Source organism: Lutjanus erythropterus, chromosome 21 (genome assembly GCF_056507025.1).
Source record: "Lutjanus erythropterus isolate fLutEry1 chromosome 21, fLutEry1.hap2, whole genome shotgun sequence".
NCBI lineage: Eukaryota > Metazoa > Chordata > Actinopteri > Lutjaniformes > Lutjanidae > Lutjanus > Lutjanus erythropterus.
In genome coordinates, this window is record NC_139337.1 from 19,665,133 (window position 1) to 19,692,627 (window position 27,495).

The window sequence follows — 27,495 nt, forward strand, 5'->3', positions numbered from 1 at the left end:
TACCAAGATTTAACCACTGCATTGTCTTATTATAAAACATAATTAATTTGGAGAAGGTGCGCAATGAAGAAACGAACGTACAAATCTCGCGAGAGTTTTACAAATCTAGGATTCCCTTTAATTACGACTCAGCATCCTCTTCACTAAAAAGTGAAGTTAGCGCTTGCTTAATGTCGGCCGTCAGTGACTAGCTAATTACCTCGCTAGCTACTGTACAGAGGTTAGTTATGCCATTTGTATCTTTGGATAGTCTGTAATCTAATCATCACCGTTATGTTAAATGTGAATTGTAACTGTGGCAGAGAGAAATCTAACGAAAGCTAGCTAGCTAACTTTAGTTAGCCACTGGTTGTTAGCTCAACCATTTTGCCAGCGGCCCTAATGTTTGTGTTACCGTAGCTGTTATTGTGAGTGTAGCTAGTCCATTAATATTTTCTCTTCTGGTATTGTCCTGAACATGGCTTGAAATCGCCCTTGTTCAGGTTCAGGCAAAACCGAATTAAATCTTGTACCGCACCAACAGTTAGCTAACGTTATGTGAGCCGTGAATGTGGACATTGTTGTGGGAATAGTTAGCTAATAGACTCTGTGATGATCAGCGCTTCCTTGCTTTTATCGACAATATTTGTGGTCCATTATGCCTATACTTTGATCGCGTTTAAATAATTTATCAGGGTTAAAAGCTACAGTGATTTGCATGACTTGTAGACCATGTAGCTCTCACTTCCTTTAATTTATCCAACTAAATACACAGGACACACTCTGTATAGTTGAGACATGCTGAAGTTGTTGTGGTCTGCATATACAGGAGGGATGTTATACAATAACAATGTGTCCACAGTTCATCAAACGCAGACAAGGATTGTAATATGAAAGCCTACTGGCCAAAAATACAATGTATTCGTGCCTTTGAGATGAGATGTGGTACAGTCGCGTAAGTGAAAGATCAGGATACTGTATTGACAAGCATAATACAGTTGCCTTGGTCTGATTTGTGAATGCAGTATATTCAACTGCACTGAACAGTTTCTTTTTGCTTTATTATTAGCTGTGAATTAAATACATTTTGCTAAAAAAAAAATAAAATACAATTAATCAAACTATTATGGAAATCTTATTATAGTTAAGTGTAAAATCCAAATCACAGGAGCTAAATTCTTTTAATGAAGGTAAAATGTATGACAACATAGTATTATTAATTATGCATTGTTGTGATACAGAGATGCCCTGTCCCACAAATCATATTCATATAAAACAACAGTTATCATTCATCTTAAAATACCAGAGCAAAAAGAAAAAAGCCCAAGTCACGCAACATTATTTTCTTTCTTTCTTTTTTTTAAATTAACAGCCCGTACACGCTGCTGGCACAGAAAAAAATCACTGAACATTGTCTGGTTTTGCTGTGCTGCAATCTAAAATGTCAGGCAGGACAATAGTCTTGAATGAGCATTTATTGCAATTCCCACCAAAATAATGACTCATATTGCAAAATCTGTCAGAATAATCTTAATATGGTTTTCAGGCCCTGTATAAATGTCTTCCTGACTGTACGGCAGAGCATGCTCTTACATTTTGCATTACCACTAAGTGTTTTCATCGAGTGAAAGACACAGTTCTTCCTTGTGGTCTGCAGCTATCAGTGGGCTGAAATTAGGTCCAGTAAAGTGATGCTTGCTCTATCTTCACTTTGTTAAACTACTGCCCCAACACACACATACTCCATGTGAGGTGATAATTGTATCAGCACAGTGACTCAGCATTTTCTGAACAATTTGCAGCCTACATCAGGCAAATAATGAGAAGATTATCCTTTAAATATGTCCAGACATTGCTGGAAGATTATTGGATGCTCTGCTTTCTTGCAGTGTTGCACTTTCTTTGCCAGCAAAACAATGTCTGGCAAGGCAGACATGTTTGTTTAATATGTAATTTGTGCACACAAGCTGCTAATAGACCAAATATTAGTTTGTAGTTATAATTATCCAATGTTGATTGAGTTTCTTGACTTTCTTGTGCAACAGTAGAGGAGTACTGACATTGAACGAGTTGAGGCAAGGTTTTGGAAACATTGTGCCATGATTTCCTAATCAGTTTAATCAAGGGTAAACACTGTTAGGTAATTGGTGTTTGTTTACACTGTTGTCGTGTCCTCTTGCTGACATAATCAAAATCAAACATGTTCAAACTAACAGGTCGCTGACACACCTTGAAGACAAATTATTGTCCATTCCTGCTCTCACTTTGGCTCAGCTGTAGCAGCAGTTTGTGACATTTCAGTGTGTGTAAACTGTCATGCACTGATATCCAAGTGTACAGTGGAAACAGAGTTAAAATTGTACAGCAAGGAAGCTGTGCTCTGCTCTGCTTGGATTTGCATAGCCAGTACATTTCCCCATAGCCTTCTCTTTCACACTCCCCTCCCATCATTCTCTCTCCTCCCCTTTCTGTTCCTGTCCTCCCTCGTTGGCTCTACAGTGTTTTCTGACACACTCTTCTAAATATGCTGTACTTTGTTGGTGTTCTGACTGATGAAAAGGGAACTCGAATGAAGTGTTTACTGCTTTTTTAAAGAGAAGGCTGCCTTATTATTTTTCCTGCTCAGCTTTTTCGTCCTCTTTCATTCATTTTAGGTCACCCGGACTTTGATCACAATGGGGGTGAAAGACCGCCCTCAGTGCTACTTTGATGTGGAGCTCAACCGGGAGCCAGGTAAGAGAATTTAAAATCAGTTTACAGGTATGAAAATTCGTTAGATGTGTAAACAGCCTCATAGCGGATTACTTTGAACTGACATCCTCAATAAAGATGTTTAAACAGTATATAAGTAGTTTGTTTTCATAGCCTTGGAGCTTTTGATTGATATTCATGTGTTTGTGTAGAATGAAAGTGGGACACTCAGGGGTACGTTGGTTTAAAAGACTGGTTTGAGTCTGTACCGAATGGTTGTGTTGAAGTCTAGCCCCGAGAAGCTGTTAGCATTGTGTACTTTGCAAGCTCAAACTTTGCACAATTGATGTGAATGTGAAAACGGCACTGACGAGTTTAGTGGCCTCAGGGTAAATAAACGTAATTTACCCTTATATAGGCAGGGAGGAGCCAAATAATCCACCAACATGCTTGTCAGAATAGTTTCAGATTTGCTCCTAGCTATGGAAAAGTTTCTATTATGCCCGAGCTTCACCACAGGGTGCCACTTATTGTTGCATGTTTATGATCATTTGGGCTACTTGTAACTCTTAATTGTATCCTTGGCCTATTAATTTCCCACCCATTGTTAAATGCTTCATACATTCATAAGCATGTCTAATTTTTAGAAGCTAAGCTCTGGTGATGTGAGCTAATATGTTTCTTTTTTTGTGTTGTATAGTTGGGCGCATAGTCTTTCAACTGTTTTCGGATATTTGTCCCAAGACAAGCAAAAACTTTCTCTCTCTGTGCACTGGTGAGTAATGTTCACTCATGTTTTACTCTGCTTTCCCTACACTTACTTATCCTGCTATTTACTGCATTGTATAATCATATAATTTTGGAACCTAGAATATAACAAGAAACTGGTCTGTTTGCTCTCTCAGAAGTACAACTGACAACTGTAACATACATGACACATGTAACATACATAGTTTATCAGTGCCTATTTCTACAGTTTGATGGTAGTTGTGTTTAGAGCTGTGATGATTAATCGATTAGTTCTGACTTCTTAAATTACAGTGTATACAAGGAGTTTTTAACTGGTTATGAAACGGTCTTTATTTAATACTGATGCCTCTATAGAAACGAGCCTGTTTGCATTTTCCCAGAGTTACAGCAAGTAGCACTTCAGCCAGTGAAAAAGAAGCAGGTAAATGTATTTTTGATGGCGAGGATGAGGAAACACTGCCACTTTTGTCCATAGGGGTCTCCAAAATAGAAAAGTTCCTTGTAGAAGCTTTAATGCCAACTGTATTAATAATAAATTTATCAGTCTTAGTCATTCCTTAAGAAAAAAAAATATCTGATTCCAGCTCTTTAAATGTGAATATTTCCTGGTTTCTTTACTCTCCATGGCAGTAAACTGAATATCTTTGCATTGTGGACAAAACAGATTAAAGCATCTAAAAGCAACGTTAATATTTTATTGATTTTTGAGGCCTCTGTGGACAAATGTGGTAGTGTTTTCACTGTAATACTTATCTAAAATTAAAATTATCTAAATAAAATTCCTCCTCCTGCTTCTTTTTAACTGGCTAACGTACTACAATGACGCCGTCCCGGTGGCAGGCTTTAAGAATAACTGTATAAAAAATAGGCAGTCATCTCACAGATGGTCTCATTAACCTATGTAGGTCACACAGAGGCATGAGTAATAAATTGAGACTGATTCATAACCAGTTAAAACCTGCATGTAGTAGCTTTTATGTAGCCCTATATGTGTTATTGATTTCTCTAATGAAAGCAGGGACATTAGGGATTTACTGGTGGCTCACGTGGCCATTGTACATACCACACAACAATAATGTTTTTGGTCTGTTCCTTGTCCCTTTCTTTATGTCTTCTTTCTTTCCAATCATTCAATTTCTGCCTTTAAAAATAACCGCAATTAGTAGATGAATGAATAAAAATATGAGATATGGATTGAAAATAAGAGCTACGGTATCAGGCTCCACACGCCTCATTGGTCATTTGATATCTTGACGAGAGGAGCGATGACTGTAGTGTACATTTTCCAGTGACAGATGGAGTAGAGGGGTCCTGGTCTGTCTCCCTGGATATTTCGCCCCACTGTGTAGAACACAGTGTACTGTAGTCGTGGTGGTCTGCCCAGAGATAGCCATAAATCTGCAAACAGACTGCAGATCGATCCTCCCTCTCATTTTTCACCCCACCTGGCCGACGGGAATGTGATGCTGGCAAGGGCAGACATGGGAGACGGCTGGTTAGTCTGTTCCTTTTCCTGGACTTACAGACACAACATAACACAGTAATATACACTGTTCAGCTGAGCAGTTTTCTGAGGCTTTTTCAAAGTGTCTAGTGTGTCCTTTTTAGGCGGGGATCAGCTCACACCATTAGAAACCAAACACTTGGAACAATGCTGAAGCCAGTGAAGCAAAATACTTGAAGATTAGAAACCTAAGCTGCCCATTTGAACAGCCAGCTCTCTGTCCTCTGAAGGCACCCTTAAACACATCAACGCATCTAATGAAATCTCTGCCTTCACGTCTCCTTTCACCTCAGGGGAAGGGAAATCCCAGGGGGCAATAGCTTTGAGCCAATATTCTGTCCCCTGCCAGTATCGCTCCAGTAGCAGATTTTTTAATGAATTCTGTGGTCCTGCACAGAAGTATTAACAACAGGATGCCTGAACAAAGGCGGTTTATTGAAACCTCCGCTTTCCTCAACCGTGGTTTCATTGCCGTATTTAGAGCAAACCCCATGTGGCAACGTTCAAGACTAACATGTCTTAACACCTCAAGGCATCTGGTATACACAAAAGCACTTCACACAGCAGCAGGTCTGTTGAATGTTTTGTGTCTGATGAGAGCTCGGTTAACGTACATCTGATTCCAGGTGAAAAGGGAATCGGCAAAATCACAGGGAAAAAGCTGTGCTACAAAGGCTCCACATTTCACAGAGTTGTAAAGAACTTTATGGTCCAAGGAGGCGACATCACCGAAGGTAATAACGTCTTAATGTATAACCTCGTTAACTTTGAAAGTGTGTGTTTAATCAAAGTGAATTAAGTTAGTCAGCCTTGTGTTCATGCTACTCCACCTTTTTCCAAACTACTGGCTCAAATTTTACATAAAACCCAATGGAAAGAAACAATAAGGGGGCTTGTGAGCGATTCCCAGAACAGAAGTGCTCGCCATCCAATCACCATAAAATGCGATTCTTGCAGAAATCTGTCAGTTGTCAAAAGTTTATGATACTAAATCACAGCTTGAATGTTTCTATGGCGTTCCTCTGGGCCTCTGTGTCTTAATGTGGCATTTTGGAGGGATTTGTGACAGTTTTATCAAGTGACCACAAATGGTTACATCTTGCGCCATATCTTTGTTATAAACAGTATCAACCCAAAAACTGTTGCAACAACTTATGAGACATGATAGTGCATGGGTCATGTGTAAAAGGTAAATTAAAAACAGAATGCAATGATTTACAAAAACTTTTTGACCTATATTTAACTGAGTACAGTAGAAACACACATTTAATATCGTAATGGGTAAACTTTGATATTTAATTAAATTTACATTTTTTAAATATTTATTTTATATTTAATTTGATATTTGCATCATAGGGACGTGTTTACCTCTTGACTTGACAACCAGACGTTGTCTGGATGGCAGCATATGTTGCTCCAAAACTTGTTTCTACTTTTCAACATTAATGGGGCCTTCACAGATGTGACAGCTACCCATGATGCCGTGGGCACTAACACACCCCCATACCATCACAGTTGCTGGCATTTGAAGTTACTGCTGGTAACAATCTGGATGGTCCTCTTCAGCTTTAGCATGGAGGACACAACGTCCATGATTTTCAAAAAACAATCCAAAATGTGGACTCGAGCCTCAGCACACTTTTCCACTGTCTGTCAGTCCATCTCAGAGGAGCTCGGGACCAGATGGATGTTGTTGATATATGGCTTTCACTTTTCACGGGGGAGTCTTAACTTGGATTAGTAGATGCAGCTTTCCAGTTTTCCAAAGTGTTCCCAAGCCCACGTAGGAATATCTGTCATACACCCATGATGGTTTTTAAAACAGTGGAAGCAGTTAATCTCATTAAAGTACCAATATTTGCATTGTTGTGAGTGTTTTATACTGACTCTACTGTTTCCTGAATGTGGTGGCCACTCTGAAAGACTTTGTCCTATAATCATGCATGAATCATTTTCATTTTCTTTGTCCAAAATACTGATGAGACAGCAGTTTTCCATCCTTTATCTAGCCTACACATGTTTTGTGTGGTTCAATGGATTAATTATTTTATTGTTCATTTCTGCAGGGAATGGAAGAGGAGGAGAGTCCATATATGGTGGCTACTTTGAAGGTAATGAGAACATCAAATTATTTAATAAGCAGTTCACAGTTGTTTATCTGAACACTCATGAGCCTCAGACGTAGCTACTTTTGCATGAGCATAAAGTTGCATGTGCCTATTGTGATAATAATGGATTTCATGTGAATTTTCCTATGTATGACTCCGTTGGCCTTCACTTTATTTAGTAACAGTAGTAGGCTTTATCAAATCAGCATGGAGAGTAGGCATTCTCTTTATTGAAAGCTACAATCTTCCTGCCTAAAATTTTCAACATATTCTTTTATTTATAGAGTGGTCTTTTGCAAAATGAGAAGGTAAGAGATGTACACAGCTCAGTAACACCATGTCAACATTGTCCCCACCACCTTCCTCTCTCTAAGTTCAACCAGTGCAAATGTTTGCAATGGTGCAAGTGCAAATTTATACCAAAGGGACTTTACAAGGTTTTCTTTTCAGATAGTCACCCTTTTAGACCCCCAAAGCCTCAGGGCTGCTCATATTACTTTACATATAAATATCACACATGTTAACATAAGTGGTATTTATAGACACATGATTGCTGTGACATGTAGTCAGATGCAGGCTGTAGCTTTCTCCGCCCATTAGGGAGACTCATAGAGCACCACAGTGGAAGAAGATTCACTGTATAGCCTTGCAGTATATGGAGATGAAATAAATTGGGAAGCACTGTAACTTTCATGTATGCTAATAGCTTGATGACATTTATCATTTAACTTCAGTGCTTAACTGAGATCACCTGAGTGTGACTTTTATTCTACACGTAGACTATTAATTATTAAGATATAATCTAGTTCAATACGTTTTCTGCCTTTATATTGAAAGTATAATTTAACATTTTACATATTTTAGTCAATTATTTTATACTGTACATCATGTAGACCAGTTTTACAAAGAATTCAATAAATTTGGTCAACGTTCATTTAGTATGCTGTAAAAAATCTTGATCATCTGACTTGAAACTTGCTTTAGATAGGTGATTCATCATAAGCTGTGTTTCCATCATCGTATTTTAATACACATTTTTAAGGATTGCATTAGAAAAGGTTGATGGAAACGGCAGAATTCCAATATCCTTGTGATGGTTTTTGGATTTTTGCATTTTTTGAAAAACGGTTAATGCTCTTAATGTGAGATGGAAACATGTTTTCTGAATAAGTTCTGATACATAAAACATTTAACTTGCATGACTGATTAGCTGTTTCACGCTGAGAAAAGAAACTGTTTTCACTGTCCTCATCGACTGTCCAATGAAAAAATATTTATAACAAAAAATTCCTGATAACCTCGATTTTTCTCTTGGAGTTGCCCAAGGCTTTTATTCTTAATTTTCACCCTCTACTTTTCATTCTTCTTCTTCTTTGCGATTGGCAAACACCTGGTTTTGTTTCTGGTTCGCAGCCTCTACTGTTTATTTTTATGAGAGGAAAGACAATGGATGCATAATCTATCTCAAGCAAGTTAAAATGAATGGAAATCAATGTTTTTCTTTAGAACATGGTCAGAATTATTTATAGTTATTATTCTAACTCATACCATACCAGTTTGCTACTTTAGAAAAGTAACTAGTTGTAAAAACTAGAAATAGCAAACAACAAAAACCTCTACGAGCGTTTATGGAAGGATTGGTTGGTGAGGCAATGATTAGGTTTGATGGATAAAATAATTATTTTTGTCCTGTTCTTCCCTGAATATTTCCATTATTATATATCAGAGGACACTCTCTGAGACTCCGATCGGTCTTGCTCTGCTTCCTACAGATGAGAACTTCACTCTCAAACATGACAGAGCCTTCCTGTTGTCGATGGCCAATCGTGGGAAGGACACCAACGGCTCACAGTTTTTCATGTGAGTAGCATTAAGTAAATCAAATCACTCTGCACCTTTAATCACTATACCTTTTAACTGACAGGTCACTTGCATTATTTATTTGCTTTTCTTTAATCCCTTTTGGTTTCTGACCCTTTTTTCTGTTTTGAGACTGTAGAGTAGAATTTGTGTGAACGTCAACAGTCCCCTCTCTATGTGCAGTTAGATTTGAAAGTTCAGAGAAACATGGATTCATTCTTTTTTATCTACAAATGTGTTACATTTTTTCTCTTGCCATTTTTTGTGTAAAATTTACAGAAACTCTAGCATCCTGCTCTTCCAAGGTAATGTGTCTCCAAGGCTGTGTTTCTCTCTCTTCTCCTGACTGTATTTATCATTTAGTAGTTTGTATTTGCAAGTATTCTGCAGAGCACAGTGTTTATTTTTTATGTTTGAACAAATATTCACAAATGGCTTGAGGTTATTTGGCTCTGTAGGCTTCCTTTATCACTAAAACAGGTTACCACCTTAAGTTAGAAATGTCCTACATGAATAAAACAACTTTCTTTGTATGATCCAAATTGATTGCGACACTCTAGTGTTTTCTTTGCCTGTTCATGGCCGTTTTTAATTCAACAGCCAAAATACAACAGTTTTCTTTCTGAAATTGATTTGCAATCAAATATCATTAAAAATGGTGGTCTTTGAAATTTTGTACCTTTTTTCTGTTGAGATTTTTCCCATGGTACAGTAAGCACCCGAACTTTGTTTAAGTTACTTGTTTGTTCTCATTCTTTTTCTCTTTTTTTCATATTTTCCATGACCCCACCACTGCCATTGGTTGACCTTTCCTGGCTTCTTTGCTGGATTTTCCACAAACAGCACAACCAAGATGGCCCCTCATCTTGACGGGTAAGATCTAACTTCTCTTTGTCATTTACACGTGTCCCACCTGAATGCGATGCATGTAACCATTAGTGACAGAATTGGTTTGTTTGCATTGATTTCCATGTAAACATCTTGTTTCTATCTGTTGCTGTCTCATGCATCGAAAGCGCTGCAAAATGGTTGATCCATGCAGTTAAAATAAGTTATCTATATGTCAAAAAAGGAAAAATTAGAATCTGCACACACACATGCTGATGGGTACATGATGTGTACAGATTGAGTGTGGACAAGAAGTTATGTGTAGTGACATTCGCATTCAGTTAGGGCACGGTGTTAGAGAAGGATTTAAAGTAGTGTTAATAATTAATAGTGAAGTTTCATTACTGATGTGATTTTCCAGCATTTTTCTTTAAGCGCTGAAATCTTGTATTTTTTCAATATTTATAACAATATAAGAAATATAATAATATATCAAGATTCAAAGAAACATGTTCAGGTGTTTTTTAATAAGCCTTTAACAGTCCACAACTCAGCTAATCTGCTTCATTGTGACTATGTGGGTGTGGTTAGATCAGATTTGACTGTGAGCAAACAACAAATCAGCTCTGATCAGATTTGGATTGAAATGTTGCTGAATCCTCAGTGGTGCGTGGAAGTAGGTTACATCATCTTTTTTCAAACAGAGCTAGCTCAGATCAGTGAGAAGAACACCGAGAAAGAAAGAAATCTGTCGTGACATAACCAAAACTGTTCTAACTTTGGCAGAAAATGGTGTGTCGGTAAAGGATAACTTTTTACTCATAGCAAGAAGCTGAAAATACATTTTCAGGGCCTTTGAAGATACTGAGATCATATAATAGTCCAGTTGCTGTGTAGTTGTAACGTGCATTAATCTTTTCTACCTCTGTGCAGAGTTCACGTCGTCTTTGGTGTAGTCATCTCTGGTTTTGAAGTGATAAAGAAGGTCGAGGGGCTGAAGACTGACTCAGCCAGCAGACCCTACGCTGATGTGAGAGTGATGGACTGTGGGCAACTTTTCACCAAGTCCGCTAATGATGGTAAGTTCAGTGGTTGATCTACTTCTTCTTCCTTTTTTCTCTACCCCGACTCATTTCTGACTTTTACAAACGGCTCAATAATTTTGATTACATTCTTTAAAACAGCTGTGCACTGTACTATTTAGCAACACTAGCACATTCACAGGGAACCCAAATCCACAATAGATTTCTTACTATATAATTTAGAGCCTTATGTATATAATAAGAAGAATTTAAAAAGTGGTGGAAATTAGTTTTGATAAAAATTCGAAATATTTTTATTCATATTTTTGTACACTTTCCTGATATTGGGTTTGAATTGGGTGTAATTATGCCATTTATTATGAAAATTGCACAGTTAATTCTGCGAAGCATTTCTAAAAACATCCTCGTCATCAGTTGTCCCACTCAAGCAGGTGCAACAAACCGCTCTGCTCCCACTTAATCTGCCTGAGTCTCATGGATTTTGAGAGAGCATAGTCAAGTTCTTCAGTTCCCTGTTGGAAAAGGGCCTGTTTTTTTTTTTTTTGTTTTTTTTAGGTGGTTCTTTGGACAACTAAATAAAGTTTTGCTGCTGCCCCAACCACAGAATTACTTAGCTTACATGTCGTACTCCTGGGGGAGATTGTTGTTGTTGTTGTTGCTGTTGTTTTAAATTAGGTTTTCAAATAGTTATTTTTATTTTCAATCCGGTTTTTGTTAATGCTTAATGAGATGCTCAACTTTTATATCATATGTACATTTTTATGAATTCAGTTTCCAGAGGCTTTAAACAGCCTTACACAAGGCTTTGGATACATAAGCAATACTTGTTAGTAGAATCAATCGATTGTTGGTTTGGTCTTGTCATGTGATCGCAAAAAGAAAAATATAGAATATCACCAGATTTTTGACCTACTGTTGTATGAAAACCTCTCCAGTTCAAGTCTTTGTAGATTTGATATGTATCCGCACAGTCGGTGCAGAAAGAATTTAATGTCTGGTGTGTATGGCAGCTTACCTTACTTCTTTATAAAAAGCTTAAATAGACGTTACCCGTTGTTTTGCGATCTTACACGTTTGTATTGTGTCTTTTGTTTGTGTCTCCTGCGGGGAATAACGTGTGCTGCCTGCCTGTGATTCTAACTGGGTCATATTTTGTGCTCATTCTGTAAGAGGTTGGCATTTTGATGCCAGTATTTCCCCCCACTGGCATTCGTACAGGGCGTGTAACCTGATCTTGTGTTTAATGAGGATCAGCAAGGTGATCTCTGTGGACTTCAGTTGGCATCTGCCCACCTGACTCTGCCAGGCTTGCCTCCAACATACTGAAGAGAATCAAACAAAGCCTTTGTTGTAGTGCTGTTGCACCACCCTGAAAATGACTCCTGGCATTTGAACTTTCTTTCTTACTTTGACTGAATATATCAGTGTCATATTCTTTAAACATCAATTTTAATTTAATGACACTTGCTGTTCTGTTTCTTACTTCAGTACTTGAAGGCAAGAGGAAACGAACCTCCCATTCTGCTGACTCGTCCCTCAATTCCCATGAGTCGTCCTCTCAGTTCTCCTCTTCAGTGGAATCTGAAAGTGAATCAGATGAAAAGCACAAACATCGTAAGCACAAGAGACGTGTGAAGAGTAAACGAGCAAAAAAGAAAAAGAGGGAGGCAAAGAAGGAGAAGAACATTATGCCCTCGAAGCCAAGGTATTTTTTTTAATCTTCCTTCATGGTCGCATCTTTACGTTCTGATATAGTCACTCACATGTGTCCTAAATGTACAAAGCTGCAGTTTTGAGCCAGCCTGATCAGTATATCCAAGTATAAAGAGAAGTACTGACATGATTCACTGTCGGCTTTAAGAGCAAAGAGACGGGTTGGTTCTTTGCATAACAAAATATTGTTTTGCATCATGTCTCACAGTCCTGTGGAAAGAGAGATGTTGCTGGAGGGGGAGAATGAAGTAGAGGGAGAGAAGGAGCAGAGTGGGAAGAGAGAGAAGCCTGTCGTCCGACCGGAGGAAATCCCACCGGTGCCAGAGAACCGTTTCCTGCTGCGACGGGACATGCCATCACAGGAAGACAAAGCGGAAATGTCAGTTTTAATTTGGGCTTCATTTGTATGGCATCTTTTGGAATACATCCTTGTTGACACAGTGAACAATTACAGTAGGTGTTTACTTTGAAAATTGATCTTTTCAGAGTTGAGAAAGAAGAAACAACTCTTTCAGCTGACCAGAAACCAGCGGTCTCCAAGTCTGGACGGAAGATCAAAGGCAGAGGGACAATGGTACGTCCACCTCAACTAAGATGAGAGATTTATCTGATTTGGTGTTTATCTATTAATTGTTCTTGTAGTTGTCTGCCTTAAATTTGACCTCATCCACTCGGACTTATTCCAAGGGACAATATTTGCAATATTTCTGCTGTTCGACTGTATTACAAAATCTTCCTAAATTGTAGATCCTATCTTAACTGTTTGGTAACTATGGTAATTAAGGTGAGGACCTAATTTAGAAAAAAACATGACAGATGAACAGTTCATAAGTCAGTGTTCCTCTCCTAACTTAAGATAGGAAAGTGTGTTACACTAGCATCCTAACATCCCAGAATCTTAACCTTTCATAACTTTAGGATAGCTGTTAAGCTGTCTGAATTTTAACCCTGACACCAGGTTGTGTTTGCTAACTTGCCTGGTCTTTAATTGCGTGTAGTGTAAATTTCATAAAAAGAACATGTTAGAGTATCTGCCTACTTGTTGTTATTTATCATTTTTCAGTATGTTTAATTAAGAAAAATAAAAACAACAGTTAAAAAAGTTGTTTAGCTCAGCGAGATGAGAAAAGTAAAGGGTCATTTGCTAGGTAACAGCCACAGAAGTAAGTAAGGGATGTAGGGTTGAGTATTTAGGATTTCCTAACCTGAGATAGGATAGGATGAAGTAAGATAAGATAGGATTTGCTAAAGTCAGTTAGGATTTGCTTCTATGATTGGAAAAAATCCTATTTTAGACTCTTTCTATTTTACTTAAGACTTAGGATAGAAAGTTTCTGTAATATGGCTTTAGAACTTTTTGCAAGCTGATCACAGAAATTAATACTGTAAAGTGGTCGTTCCCAACTCGCAAGAAGATTCAAGAGAGGAATGCAGAGTGCTTATTTTTTCAGAATTTCCCCAATTTCTTTTGCCTTGAGCTGGTCACTGTGGGTGGAAACGTGACCTCTTAGTGTTGTAGATCCATTGTCAGAAGTAGACAAACCTTTCTCTTAAGGGGCACAAGCCAAAAAGTGTGAACATGTTTTTTTTTTTGTTTTCTCCATGCACATATTTTTCTGTATAACTTTTTGCCACTAATATGCATTTTAATAATAATCACAGAAGTTGCTTAAGGAGCAATCTCAAAGATTTTCCCTTAAATAAATGTATGTTAAGTCACACTATCGCCAAATGAGATGGCACAAGGGTGAGTGAGTCTGACTTCTTTTTTTAAATGGCTTGCTGATACCACCAGTAACTACAGGTGTCGCCAAACCAACCAGGACTTAAATCTTTGAGATTGCCACTTTAAAGCAAAGAATCTGTAAGCTTCAGCAAGCTCTCTGATTTTTTTTTTTCTTGAAGTATCAATATATTTTAACTTTTTTTTGCAGAGATATCACACCCCCACAAGGTCTAAATCACGCTCTACCTCTGTAGAAGAGCGTGGTAGCAGTGAAACTCCACCACACTGGAAAGAGGAGATGAAGAGAACCAAAGTTTATCAGCCGCCGAGCATCGAGAGATGGAGCAAAGGAGACAAGTATGACTAAATAGTTTATTTTGTAGCTTAGAATATCTTTTCTTTTTTTTGTTTTTTCTTGCTTCATGCATCTTTTGACTTAACAGATTGAATGACCATTCCTCAAGCAGATGGGACGACAGAAGCGACTCTGCGTGGTCCCGGTCTGCAGAGCACTCCTCAGACCGCAGCTCTGAGAGGTCCAGTCAGCACCGCCAACAGAAGAAAGAGAAGAAGAAAGCCAAACACAAGAAGAAGGCCAAAAAACGCAAACATGGCAAGAAGAAGAGCTCTAAGAACAAACCTCAAGAGTCTCACATGTCGGAGGGCGAAAGGTCGGTGTCGTCAGAAATAAAGTCCAGAAAATCCCGTTCTCCATCGCGCTCCTCTTCAAATCAGCATAATTCGTCAAGTCAGAGGAGACGGCGGTCCTCGCTGTCTTTCAGAGACTCACAATCTTACTCTAGATCCTACACATCCAGTCGGTCTAGATCTTATTCAAGATCCAGAAGCCTCTCTAGGTCTAGAAGTCGGTCTTTGTCTAGATCCAGATCTCAGTCCTATTCTCGATCCCGGTCTAGATCTAGGTCAAGATCAAGATCAAGGTACAGATCGAGGTCTCCATCCAGAAAGAGGAGCTCATCCAGATCCCCGAGAAAGAGGAAGTCCAGCAAAACTAAAGCAGATCCCATGATCCATGTCCCCAAGAAGCTTCCAGACAGCAAAGTCCCACCTGTCCCCAGACTCCACACTGTCCCAAATCCTGAAAGTGTCCCTGTGATACCACTGAGCGACAGTCCCCCACCCTCACGCTGGAAACCTGGTCAAAAGCCCTGGAAGCCCTCATACATCCACGTTCAGGAAATTAAAGCTAAAATAGCTTCCAATATTAGTTCCACGTCTGGCCAAGCAGCAAGTACTGTTACTGACAAAGCTCAGACTTCAGTTACACCCAAGCGTCTGCCAGCTGACTCTGAAGGCGACAAAGCACACAAACCTGCAGGGCGCTTGCACAGCAGGTCCTCCCGAAGCAAGTCCTTTAGTCGCTCGAGGAGCAGAAGCTACAGTCGGTCCAGGTCCAGATCCCCTCATCAGTATAACAGCAGGTCGTCTTCAAACAGCAGATCTGACTCAGAAAACTCCCAGAAAACACGTAGCAACAAGAAGAACTCACTAGACAAGGAATGGAAGGAGTATTACAGCTCTCTGAGGAGGATAAAAAATTTAGATAAGTACATCTCACTCACCAGTAGTCAAGACGCTCAGTCTGGATCAGAGAACAGAGCTGGCTGTGAGAATAGTCCTGATGTCAGTGGTTCAGTGGAGAAAATAAAAGAGAAAGGCAGTTTACAGGATCAAGAGATGAAGCCGGTGGAGAGCTTTAACAGCAGGTCTGAGTGGGATAGTGACAGCGATAAAGTGAGCCAAAGCAACAGTGGCACTAGATCGAAAAAGCAGAAACGAGCAGCTCAGTCTGGTGAAGTGCTTGACAAAAAGTTGTCTGCTGTCACCGGCTGGAATTCAGAAAGCGACTCTGAAAATTTAACATCCAGGACTTTGGCCATATCTGAAAAAGAGGAGGGGGAGGCCAGTTCAGAATCGGAATACGAGACCTGCAGGAAGACATCCGAGGCAATTGACGCTCTGGAGCACAAGACAGCTGCCGCCACCGCTGCTTCTAGTCAGTCAGAGGAAAGTCCTGAGAAGTCTGCAGCAGAGCCAGAGAAGCACAAGAGCAAGAAGAAGGCCAAACGCAAGCACAAACACAAGAAAAGAAGTGAGAACAAAAGCGGCTCACATCACAGTAAGGACAAAGGAAAGAGATCTAAGAGGAAACACCAGAAGCTCAAAGAGACTTTTCACTGGCAGCCACCTTTAGAGTTCGAAGAGGAGGAAGAAGAGGATGAATCAAAGCGAGAGAAACACAGTCCTGGTAGAGTTGTCAAAGAAAGGCCTGCTGTGGACAGTATGAATGAAAAGGATCAACATTTAACCTCTTTGAATAAGAATCCTGCTAGAGAAGAAGATAAGCGAGCAAAACACACTGAACCTCATCTTCAGTCATCCAACAGGAACGGTGCTAATTTACCCAGCGTCACAGAGCAGGAGTCATTAGATGATATGGATATTTGTACCCCAGAGCATGACACTGAAATTGTAGAACCTCCAGTTACACATGAATCTCACAATAACGCCCCCGAGTTAACCCTGAAAGCTACCTCAAAGTCTTCAGATATGGCTAGTAAAGATGGAGCTTTACCTCATAGCAAGGATCAGCCTTCTGCTACCTCCACAACAACGACAAACACTGGTGGACCGCAAGATGAGGCAACCACTGGCAAACCTCCTAGCACTGTCATTAATTTCAAATGGAGGCCTTTGAAAGGAATGTCAGCTCTACAGAACGTGAACGTGGCACCTGTCACCACAAAAAACACCCAACTTCCAGAGAACCAGACCTCCAATGCACAGGGAGTGAGAATGGAAATAAAAAGCAAAAGCAGAGTCCGACCGGGATCTCTGTTCGATGAGGTTCGCAAGACCGCACGGCTCAATCAGAGGCCGAGGAACCAGGAGAGCTCCAGTGAGGAGAGATCCCCCTCTGTGGGAAAGCCGAGAGGAAAGTCCCGCACGAGGTCCCCGAAGAAGTCTAGATCTGTTTCAAGGAAGTCTCGCTCAGTTTCCAGTCATCGGTCCCGCTCAAGAGGCTGGTCCCACTCCTACAGCAGGTCCAGGAGTCGATCCCGCAGCTCCAGCTACTCCTCCAGGTAAGACAAGTGACTAAATGACGAGCAGGAGGGCACCATCAGTAAATCTTTCTAAAGGCTGGAGGGGCTTCTTTTGACGTAGATCAAGACTGTGAAGTGATAAACTTGATGGATGTGAAGCATTTGTTCCAGCTCGGGTGAAATGTGATTTATAACACGACATAATTCTTTTAGGAGCCGCAGCAGGAGTCGTAGGAGGCGGGGAAGAGGACGGTCGCGCTCTCGTAGCAGCACATATCGAAGTTACAGGAGTCACAGGTACACCCTGAAACACAGATTTAATCATCTATTGTGGCACCTAATGGATCCCAGTGGGGAAGTGTTCTTAGTTAAAAGCAGTGGAAACTCGGGAGGTTTTAGTATCATGCTCTTCATTTTTAGAGGTTTTAGTGGGTGGTGGGCCTCCTCAGGGGGGATTTAAACAGTTTCAGTGGAGGCTCAGTGAATGGTAATGAAAAATTTTACATTAGTTATTATATAAGTTATTTAAAAGGACATCACATAGAATAAATGTGCGTTTGATTTGGATAAATAGATATAGTTTTATCCCAGAGTCAAAAACTAATAAATGCCTTTGGCCAGAACTGTTTTATGTATTTCGTGAAGTCTAAAGTTAAGTCAAATACCAATATTAAACCATCCTGGTTCAATTGTTGAGTGTCGATGGGATCAAATAGTTTTATAGACATCTACTACTGAGGGGCGCCTTTTTACAACACTAACAACAGTTACAACAACGACACAAACCTCCTGGTTTGGTAAAAAAAAGAAAAAAAAAAAAAAAAAAAGGTATAAAGGTAATGCCTGTATTTTTAAACCTTAATTTTGATCTTGGCATTATTTCTGATTTGTAAATATCTGGACTGGATATATTAAAAAATAGGGCCCAAGTTTAAAAATACCACAATTACCCTTTAACTTGATACACAACCTTCCTAAGATGTTCTGTTGTATTTTTCCACTGTGTGTCTTTCAAACATGTCTTTTTTTCCCCCTTTCCTATCAGTCGGACGTACAGTAGAAGTCATTCCAGAAGTCACTCATATAATCGCCGCCGGAGATCCAGGTCTGTTAATGTGCCAACAGACACTCAGCCACTGCGTACCTTCAAATCAGACACAAACACAATTATGCAAACACAATCAAACTCCAGTTTGATCTTAATCAAAGTGAAATTAGGAATCAGGTGTTGGTTGCTGTGATATTAATTGAGAGTTTGAAAGGATATTTACACACCTGTCAGTTTTCATGAACTGTAATATTTCATCAACAAAACATTAATTGGAAATGGAAATATTTTTCAAGCAACCTTAAGATTTGCTGCTTTTTTGTCTTATGTGAAAGTAAAATAAATTTTCTTCAGGTTTGTCAGACAAAAAAACTTTAAGGCAATACCTTGAGCTGTAAAAAAGTTTTGTTTATGGTATTGTAAACAGTTCTCTGACATATCGATCTTATCAAGAAAATAATCAGCAGATTACTCAATAATTAAAAATAATCATTAGTTGCAATCTTTAGTCATTAATTTCAGTATCTGCAATTACATGATGCAGGAGTAACCAGTAAATCTTTGACACCACGCATGCAGACTACATTATTCTGATAACTGTGCAGTGTGTTTGTAATAAAATCAGTGATGGTCTTTGCTTTTCATTTTATGATTAGCATTTACCTACAAAATCAGATGAATCAAACACTCCTCTGAAGATATTCCTAAAATAAAATCTCTGTTGTCTGTTAATGCAGGTCAGACTCTTATGACAGCTATTCCAGCCGAAGTCGCAGCGTGAGCAGGAGACGAGGCCGCAGACGCAGTGACAGCTACAGGAGCTCAGACCGCAGATCTCGGTAAGACGCTCTGCCCCCTGACCGACATCAACATGGTGGCAGCTCTCCGTTTGTCACTTTCGTAACCTTTTGTCTTTTCCTCTCTGTGGCTCTGTGTTAGACTGTGGTTTAACACCAAGGCGTACCTATCATTCATGCCTGAAAAGTTCAAATATTTCAACGTAATCTCTTGTTTCCTGCAGGTCGTACCGCTCCTCCAGTCGCAGTTCTTCCAGGCGCAGGAGTCACAGCCGCAGCAGTCGCTACAGTTGAGCTGAAAGGGAACAAAACCACAAAGTCTGGACACTGCAACACACAAGAGCAATTACTGCTATCATCTCAGATCAGAAGCTAACACTCAAAGAGGAAAATCTTCATCTTGTTACCAAATTAATACTGTGCTCTATGTCCCTCTGTAAGCTGACATGACGGTCAGTCTTTGAGGAGATGAGTATTATTGAATGTAGATAAATAAATCACATTACAAGCTTATACAAAGACTGACAACAGCTGGGCTTAATCCTGTCGACATGGCTACTCTAACAGCCTAGAGCTATAAAAGAAAATGTGATTAATAATATGAGAAATAAGCTGTATATGTTTTATATTATTGTATATTTGATTTTCTACTTGTGTTTTTTATACACTGAAATGTACAGTTATACATACTGTAGGTGTCAGTTCTGATGCATTTAAGGAGTTGGTGGGTTTGCGAGTATATTTTGAGTTTTTGCCTTAAGACAGGGATCTTCAGAGGAAAAAAAAAAACTTTTTGTAGCAGTTTGTCTTTGTTGCATTTGTTTTATTACTGTACCATGAATGTAAAAACTGTACTCAAAGTATAGTGTGTCTTATTTTGATTTTACTCAAACAGTTATGAATGTTTACACTTAATAAATACCAACGCATCTTATCTTATTCCTGTGTTTTGGTTTTACCTCACAGTGCTCAGTAGATTTTCATGCTGTACCTGTACAATGGCGCCATCTACCTTTCAATTCAGAACTGCAGTGTGTGCGTACTGGTACAATCAGTCCAGCGGGCTCCACAGAAATGTTTTCATCCTGGCAGATTTAAGTGTATGCGTTATATTTATGTCAGTCAGTGCAGTTTTATTATAGGCTCCACTGTGTTAGATGTCATGCGATGAGAAGAATCAGATTAATGCACAATTATAATTTCACAACACTTCATTGGAATAACAAACAATGATGAGATGACTTCATTAAGTTATTAATCACATTCAGAACTAATTGAAAATTTGGTTCCCTCCTGGCTAATACTTGTGTACACTTAAAGCTGTGCTGGTGCGTCCCTCTCTTGTGGGAGCTTCTGTGAGCTGCATGCCAGAAACCGGGACTCGTCCGTGAGATATGCAGAGCCTTTTGAATTTCTACAGTGGCTGTCCACTTTTTATCTGCGAGTGCAGGAGTGCGAGCAGTGAATACATCTACTGTTCAGGCCTGTTTTGTATGGATGACTCCCAGTTCACATCAAATCTGGATGTACAATAGTCCATCATAACCACCATGCAACAATGGAAAATCAAGCAACGAGCACGCAGTTTTATAGCACAATACATCAGTGTTGCACACGTGGATAAAATGATTTTATGTGGACAGAAAGATAAAGTGTTTCTTTTATATTGGTAAGACTTAACAACAAGGGTACATTAATTAACAAGAGCTGATGCAGAAACTAACAGTTAACTTGTAGTCATTTACTAATGATGCTGATAATCTGTACATTATTTAATAGTTTATAAAGATGCTATTAACATTAGATAATACAATAAGCATTAAATAGCATCTGTCTTTGTTAACATTTATTAAGTGTTTACATATTAATTAACATACTAACTCATTAATCTTTGGCTGATTAAGATATTAATTAATAAGTATGTCAGGATGTTCACAGCTAATCTATTTCATTAAGAGAAAAGTGTTTTTATAAGTGTTACTTTAAGGGTAATGATTGTACTTTCTCCACATGGTGACTTATTTTTGATAAAGGTAAAGAATCAGTGGACATGATCTTTACATCGAGGTTTGTGAAAAGTGGAAAAGTGTGTTTTTGGAAAGACAAAAAAGAAAGGACAATCCAGATTGTTACCAGCGAAAAGTTCAACAGACAGCATCTGTGATGGTATGGGGGCGTGTTAGTGCGCATGGCATCATGGGTAACTGTCACATCTGTGAAGGCCCCACTGATGCTGAAAGGTACAAACAGATTTTGGAGCAACAAATGCTGCCAGACACAGTTAACTGTTAGTTCATGCTTATTACTGCATTAACTAATATGTAGTTTGTGTATCATTATTGTAAAGTGGTACCTTTATAATAATAATAATATAAGCCTTAATTCATGTTAATGTGAGTATATGTTGGTATACGTGTGTCTGCGGTGCTTTCAGATTTTCACAGTAAGATAATCATCATCTTTTATAATGTTAGGATATTTTTTAATGTGCAAACAAACAAAACTAATAACAACTTAAGTCCACAGTCCACACTGGAGTTATAACATGTGACTCAACCCAACAAGGCTGAAAACCACCAGCCTTAAGTAGTTTTTCTTTGTATCTTCGTTTTTTTTAAGTTGACCTTCCAGGCAAACACTTGATTCACCAGATGTCGTCATTTACTCGCGCATAAAGATTTGAATAATGTTTCCCCTGACAGAAAATGTTCTATAGTCCCGTCTTTGTTAACGTGCAGGTGTTTTAAGTGGCTCAGAATGTGATTTTTTTTTATTTTTCTGAGGCTCCTTTCAGAATGTGGAGGCTTCACTTGAGTTCAATGCCTGAGGTTTCATGAGGAAAAATCATTATCCTGCTGTCACTTTTTGGGGGAAATAGATGGTTCACTTTTCACTGAATTTCTCCTCTTCAATTTCTGCCCGTCTGAAATGTTTAACAGCACAAGAGATGAAATATTGAGCACTTTCTTTGCTGGTAGGGCAATCCAAACTACATGATTACTGTGTTTACACTTCCACATACTGTCGGTGAAATTAAAAACCTCTCAGTGTTGAATGCGTGTTAAGATTTGTGTCAGTTGGGGTTTTGACTTGGCAGCTTGTCTGAGCGACTGTATCCACTCTGATGTCGTGGCCTCGGCTCAGTCCTGGACACGAAGTGATGAATGGGACCTGCTCCAGGTTGTGATCAATTTTTTCCCCACCTTGTTATGAGCGTATTGACTCCCGCTCCATACAGTCTGCTCGGGGCTGAGCAATGGCGCCGAGGTCCAGAGATCCTTCAGGGCGGTTCAAGACGAGGCTGAATTAACCAACCAGGAAGAGTGGGGACCTGCCCTGGGGCCCCAGACCCTCAAGAGGGACTGAGGCAATTAGAGCTGAAACCATCAAACTAATGTCAGAAAATTAATTGCTCATATTTCAAAGAAAAATGCCCAAAAAATCGCTTTGTTCCAGCTTCTCCATTGTGCTGCTTTTTTTCTGTTTTATATCACGTAAACTGAATATATCTGAGTTCTGGACTGTTGGTAAGATAAAACAAGACATTTTAAAAGTTAACTTTGGATTCTTAGAGAATTTAATGGCTATTTTTCACTATTTTCTGACGTTTTATAGGCAGAACCTCGGCAGATTAATCAATAATGAAAACAAATGTTAGTTGCAGCCCAAGTGGCAATGAATTTGTTGTATAACACTGTGTGTGCCATTAAAACAGAATATGAACTGAAATTATAGAGGCCTTAAGGTGACACCTGAATTATTACCTTGTGTGTAGGGGCCCTGTGTTAATTTATAGTTTTAACACTTATTATCACCTTACTTTATTATTATTATATCAGTTTATGATATATTTCCTAACTGCAGTATGTACCCTCACTGACTCCTTCACCATCCCACCATGATTTAATGTAAAGTTTTTAGGACTATATATTTTTCATATTATTATGTTGCACATTTCAAATATACTTATACTGCATATTATGAATGTCTACATGTTGGCTCTGGTGAATATTCTCCACATTCCTGCACAAAACTTTAGGCCCTACAGCCTTTTCATGTAAATAACATATTTAATAATTAATTTTAATTTGTTTCCATATTTCATTGCTCTCGCTTATTGTAATTTTTCTTCGTATTTTCTATTTGTGCTTCTTGATTTGAAGCACTTGCTCTTTATCTTTGTTATCTCCTCCATGCAACGGGTCGTGCGCGTGCATTTGTGAGTGACCAACAGTGCTGGAGACTGTCTGCAGTTGTGTGCTACTGGACCCATCAGCCTAAAATGTTTTGTGCATATATGGTCAAGGACCTCTGATGGCTGCTGTGAGTCACATTTTGTTGAAAAATGTGTAATATTGATACCGACTGCTGACTCCTCATCGTCAGTAATCGGCAGGGAGGGGACACAAGTCATCAACAACAGTTACGCTAAGACAAGGCTAACCTGCTATCAGTGTCGGGGACTAATTAATAATAATCTGTTATAGTTACTGAGGAAAAAATGTCATAAATTAAATGAAAATCAAAATGCTGGTGATCATTAGAGCCAACAAAATTCTGTCTCTGAATCTGTATTTGGACAGAAGACCAGAAGTGTGTGTGGTTTACACTTTAAGTCACATTAAAATGTTTTATTGTCAATGCAGTTGTGCTCACAAAGCATCAAAATGATTTAATATTGGCACATAATTAATTAGGAAATATATATTTGTATCTCTTTCTCTCTATTTGTTTCTAACTAAACAGAGTTTTAAGAACTGTCACTGTCTCCCCTTTAACTGGGAGATATTGAGAGATTAGATACACAATAAAATATGATTATATCCTTTAGCTGAAGGTAATAGTATTGGTGCTTTAGATCAGTGATTGATTAACACAGTAGTAGTAATGTAACTTTCTTTAAGAACGCCAAGGGAATCATGGAGATGACTTTTTCAGAACAATAACTATCCATTCCCATGGCATTATTTGTGTATTTCAAGGTCAACAGAGGTCCACTTTTTCCTCTTTTCTTTTTTTCTTGTCTTTTTTTTTTTTTTTTTTAGTGTGAAACAATAACTTAAATTCTTATTGGACATGTTTGTTCTCTGTTGTGGTTTAATTCAACCACATCCATACGTCAGTTTGGAGAATTGTGACATCAATAAGTTATGAAAGGCTGATATGTGGTAATTTTTGGTCATATGTATATTGTATAAATGAAGTTACAATGACTTCTGCAACATGGGAAATGGATGAACTCCCTGACCTCCGCATCTGTCTGGCCGTGTGACGTCACGCGGTGGCAGGAGCGCACGGTGAGAGGAAGCGCACTCAGGTTTGCGCCATATGGCTGAGTGTCCTTCCCACAGTCCTCCTGCTGACGCCAAGAAAAAAAAAATCAAGTCCAGTACAAAGAAACGCGCCTGTCTGTAACTCCCCGTTAAACAGTACCGTGTCCCTTTAAAAGCGTCTGACAAAAAGCCCATATGATCCCCGAGCTCCAATCACCAATTCCTTCTGCAAAAGCAGCCTCTGCATTTTTGTCTGTCTGAATGCTACAGCAGCAGCACGGGGGGAAAAAAAGACTGAGGATAAGGCAGAAAACTGAAGAAATGTGACAATTCAACGGTCATTTTCATGGCGAGGGGAAAACTGGTGCGAAAGGAGTTATTCTGGGACTCCTTCGAGCCTCGAAACGCTGGATCAAAATGGTAGGCTACAGAGGAGCGCTGCATTTTTGTTTATTTTTTTTGTCCCTGTTTGATCTCTTGCAAATTTGAGCTACTTAGCAGGCCGATGAAACTTGCCCACACTTCTGTCTCGTTGCGTGTCTGGACCGCTGGCTGTCACATACGCGGGTTTTGTGCTTTGTGATCCTCTGCGGTGAAGTTTGTAACTTGCCGACATTTGCACAAGTTGGAAATTGAAGCCGCTGGAAGAATGCAATGGCTACAATAGCTACATTGATGCAGAGAAGGAGTTAAATTCTTTCATATCAGGGCGCTTCTGCAAAAGGCTCAGGTCGAGACAGACAGGAGGAGTGGAACTAAACCGGCCCCCCCTTCTCTCCAGCAGCCAGTGCAGGACAAGTTTGTTAGGCTTTGACATTCATGCATGCATCACAGATCCTCCTCGCTGTCACTCACTTAATAACTTCACTTTGTTGCAGGTGCCACTCAGGCGGAGGTGTCTGGAAAACGATGAAATGAGCGGCTGTGTATCAGGTGTCCGAGTGCATTTAAATGCAAATTTAATTCCGCTGTTTGATAGTCAAAGCAGAAAACGCTGAACGGTAGAGCCCGACCGATATATCGTCCTGGTATTGGCCTGTCACGGCGATATCGGTATGTTGTCTGATATCCCCTGGCATGAAAACTTTTTTTTGTTTTTACAGAACATAATGCAGATTGTGTTCATTTTTTTTTTTTTTTTACTTTATAGAGAGGTGATGTCTCTCCCCTTCTGGTGGCCACCATGGGTGGAAAATTATAAATGGTAGTCCATAGCAGGAGACAAATACACAATTACACACATGATGTTTGCCAATTTAAAAGATAATTGAAGACCAGAAGGTTGCAATTTGTCGTACGTTTGTTATAGTTTGTGTTTTGTCTGTCTGGTTGATGACTGTTGTTTTTTTTATTATAAGTTATTTGCAGAATCAGCAAGAAAAAGCAGAACCGAGGTTAAGTCCAGGACAAGACATTGTACGTTTGGCTAAAATCATAGGGTATCAGTGAGAATTTGAGAGAGTATATAATGGTAAATAAAGGCCCTTTGGTCATTTTTTAAAAATTAACCTTGGAAAATACCCAGAAATAATGGTGTCAAAGATCAGCGGTCTGGAAAGTACTGTATCTAAAGTTCAATCGTCTGGAAAGTATTTGGAAACAATAGTGACTAAAAAGGGTTAAAGGATAGGAGGCTTTAGGAATTAATGGTGGAAATACAGAGTTTGAATAATAAAAATTAGGCTCCACACTAGATGGAACTTAATGTTGGCCTATCACTGCAATATATTATTCGCATATATGTTGTTTTGTGTTGAACTTTTTTTGTGTGATGATGATGCAGATTGTTTTTATTTTGTAGCTTTAAAGAGAGCTGCACGAATTAATCTTAAATTTTTGTTGTCAGTTTACAATGTCGAACTCGTCTTGCACTCCTGCAGTGTTCCTGCTGCCTGCCTGAGCTTCAGTCTTATGAGAAGCGGACATGGGGGACAACTGGCTCCAGCCATAGAGTGTATCTTAAAAGTAAAAATGTATTTATGTATATATTGTATATTCTGTATCAGAATGGTATTGATATACTGACACGGCTGATCAATAATATATTAGCCTATTGCATTTAGCTGCATTTATTTTATCTAGTAAAGTATGCCCATGCTTCTGAATGTTTTGCTCGTTATCTGTTATAAATACAAATAACAGTATCGTTTGACCAGGAGCTTAACAATATTTCGGTTCTGATCAGTCAGGAACTGGTACCGGTTTAATACCGGTTCTCAGTACACATCGCTGCTGTGTAGAATTTTTTTACATCCTAAAATCTAGTATCGGTCAGACTCTACTGAACAGTATATATTGTCAAATAATGTGTAATTTTAATGTTTGTTTTGTCTGCTACATGAGGTCAGTGACTAATATTTGCTGTTACTTGTATTTTCAACCGGAGTGCATGGTGTAAATGAGCAGATATGAAGCTGATTCTGCACAGACAGGCTGATGGAGTTGTGGGAATAGAGGCAGATAGTGAGGCAGACAGTCCGCTCTGTCTCCAGGGTCATTTTAGGATGCCTCATTAGGAAAGCATGTGGAGCTTGATGCAGTGGTGGAGTAATCCCAGCGCGCGTTCACATCTGGAGGCTTGGGTTAATATCTGGGTCAGGTCAGCAGGGTTAGCCCTGGTGCTCGCTGGGTGGCTTCTGGTGGGAGCAAAGAGGGAGGGAGAGGTTTTTTTGGTGTTGCTGTGTTTTTCTTTCCCTTTTCTATTTGCTTTTTTGTGTGTGCATGAGAGTAAGCTGCGATAAACAAAGTGCAGTGTGTGCTGTGAATGCAATGCACCGGTGATCAGAGATACTGTATCTTTTGAATGTTTTGGTAAACATGCCCCAGATAATTTCTGCAATTACTTTGTTGACATCCAAAGCGGATTAGTCCCTGCCAATTTTGGTTTTATCAATAGCTTCACCTAAACTCCCTTATTCATGGATGGGAACGCCTACCGGGCACAGGCTCACCGGGCACAGGCCCACCGGGCACAGACCCAGTGGCCCAAGGGGTCAGGGGGCCCTTGGACCAAAGCCTCAGTGTGAAGTGACATTTTACACAGTTAACATTCCTCGCTGGAAAGTCAACAAAACGGCTATAACGAGAAATAAACTGACCACAAAGACAGA

At 39.3% G+C, this 27,495-nt stretch overlaps 1 protein-coding gene across 1 annotated transcript; it reads left to right on the top strand.

Annotated features, from left to right (window-relative positions):
• Window positions 1-94: 94 nt before the first annotated feature.
• On the top strand, window positions 95-20,051 carry nktr (natural killer cell triggering receptor). The gene is made up of 17 exons (XM_084710454.1): window positions 95-220; window positions 2,634-2,712; window positions 3,371-3,445; window positions 5,551-5,658; window positions 6,991-7,035; window positions 8,805-8,892; window positions 9,736-9,765; window positions 10,654-10,799; window positions 12,252-12,468; window positions 12,685-12,855; window positions 12,963-13,050; window positions 14,411-14,559; window positions 14,646-17,306; window positions 17,481-17,564; window positions 18,313-18,372; window positions 19,053-19,154; window positions 19,337-20,051. The coding sequence occupies exons 2-17, from the start codon at window positions 2,655-2,657 to the stop codon at window positions 19,404-19,406; spliced, it is 4,152 nt and encodes a 1,383-aa protein (XP_084566580.1). The 5' UTR covers window positions 95-220; window positions 2,634-2,654; the 3' UTR covers window positions 19,407-20,051.
• The last annotated feature ends 7,444 nt before the right edge of the window (window positions 20,052-27,495 follow it).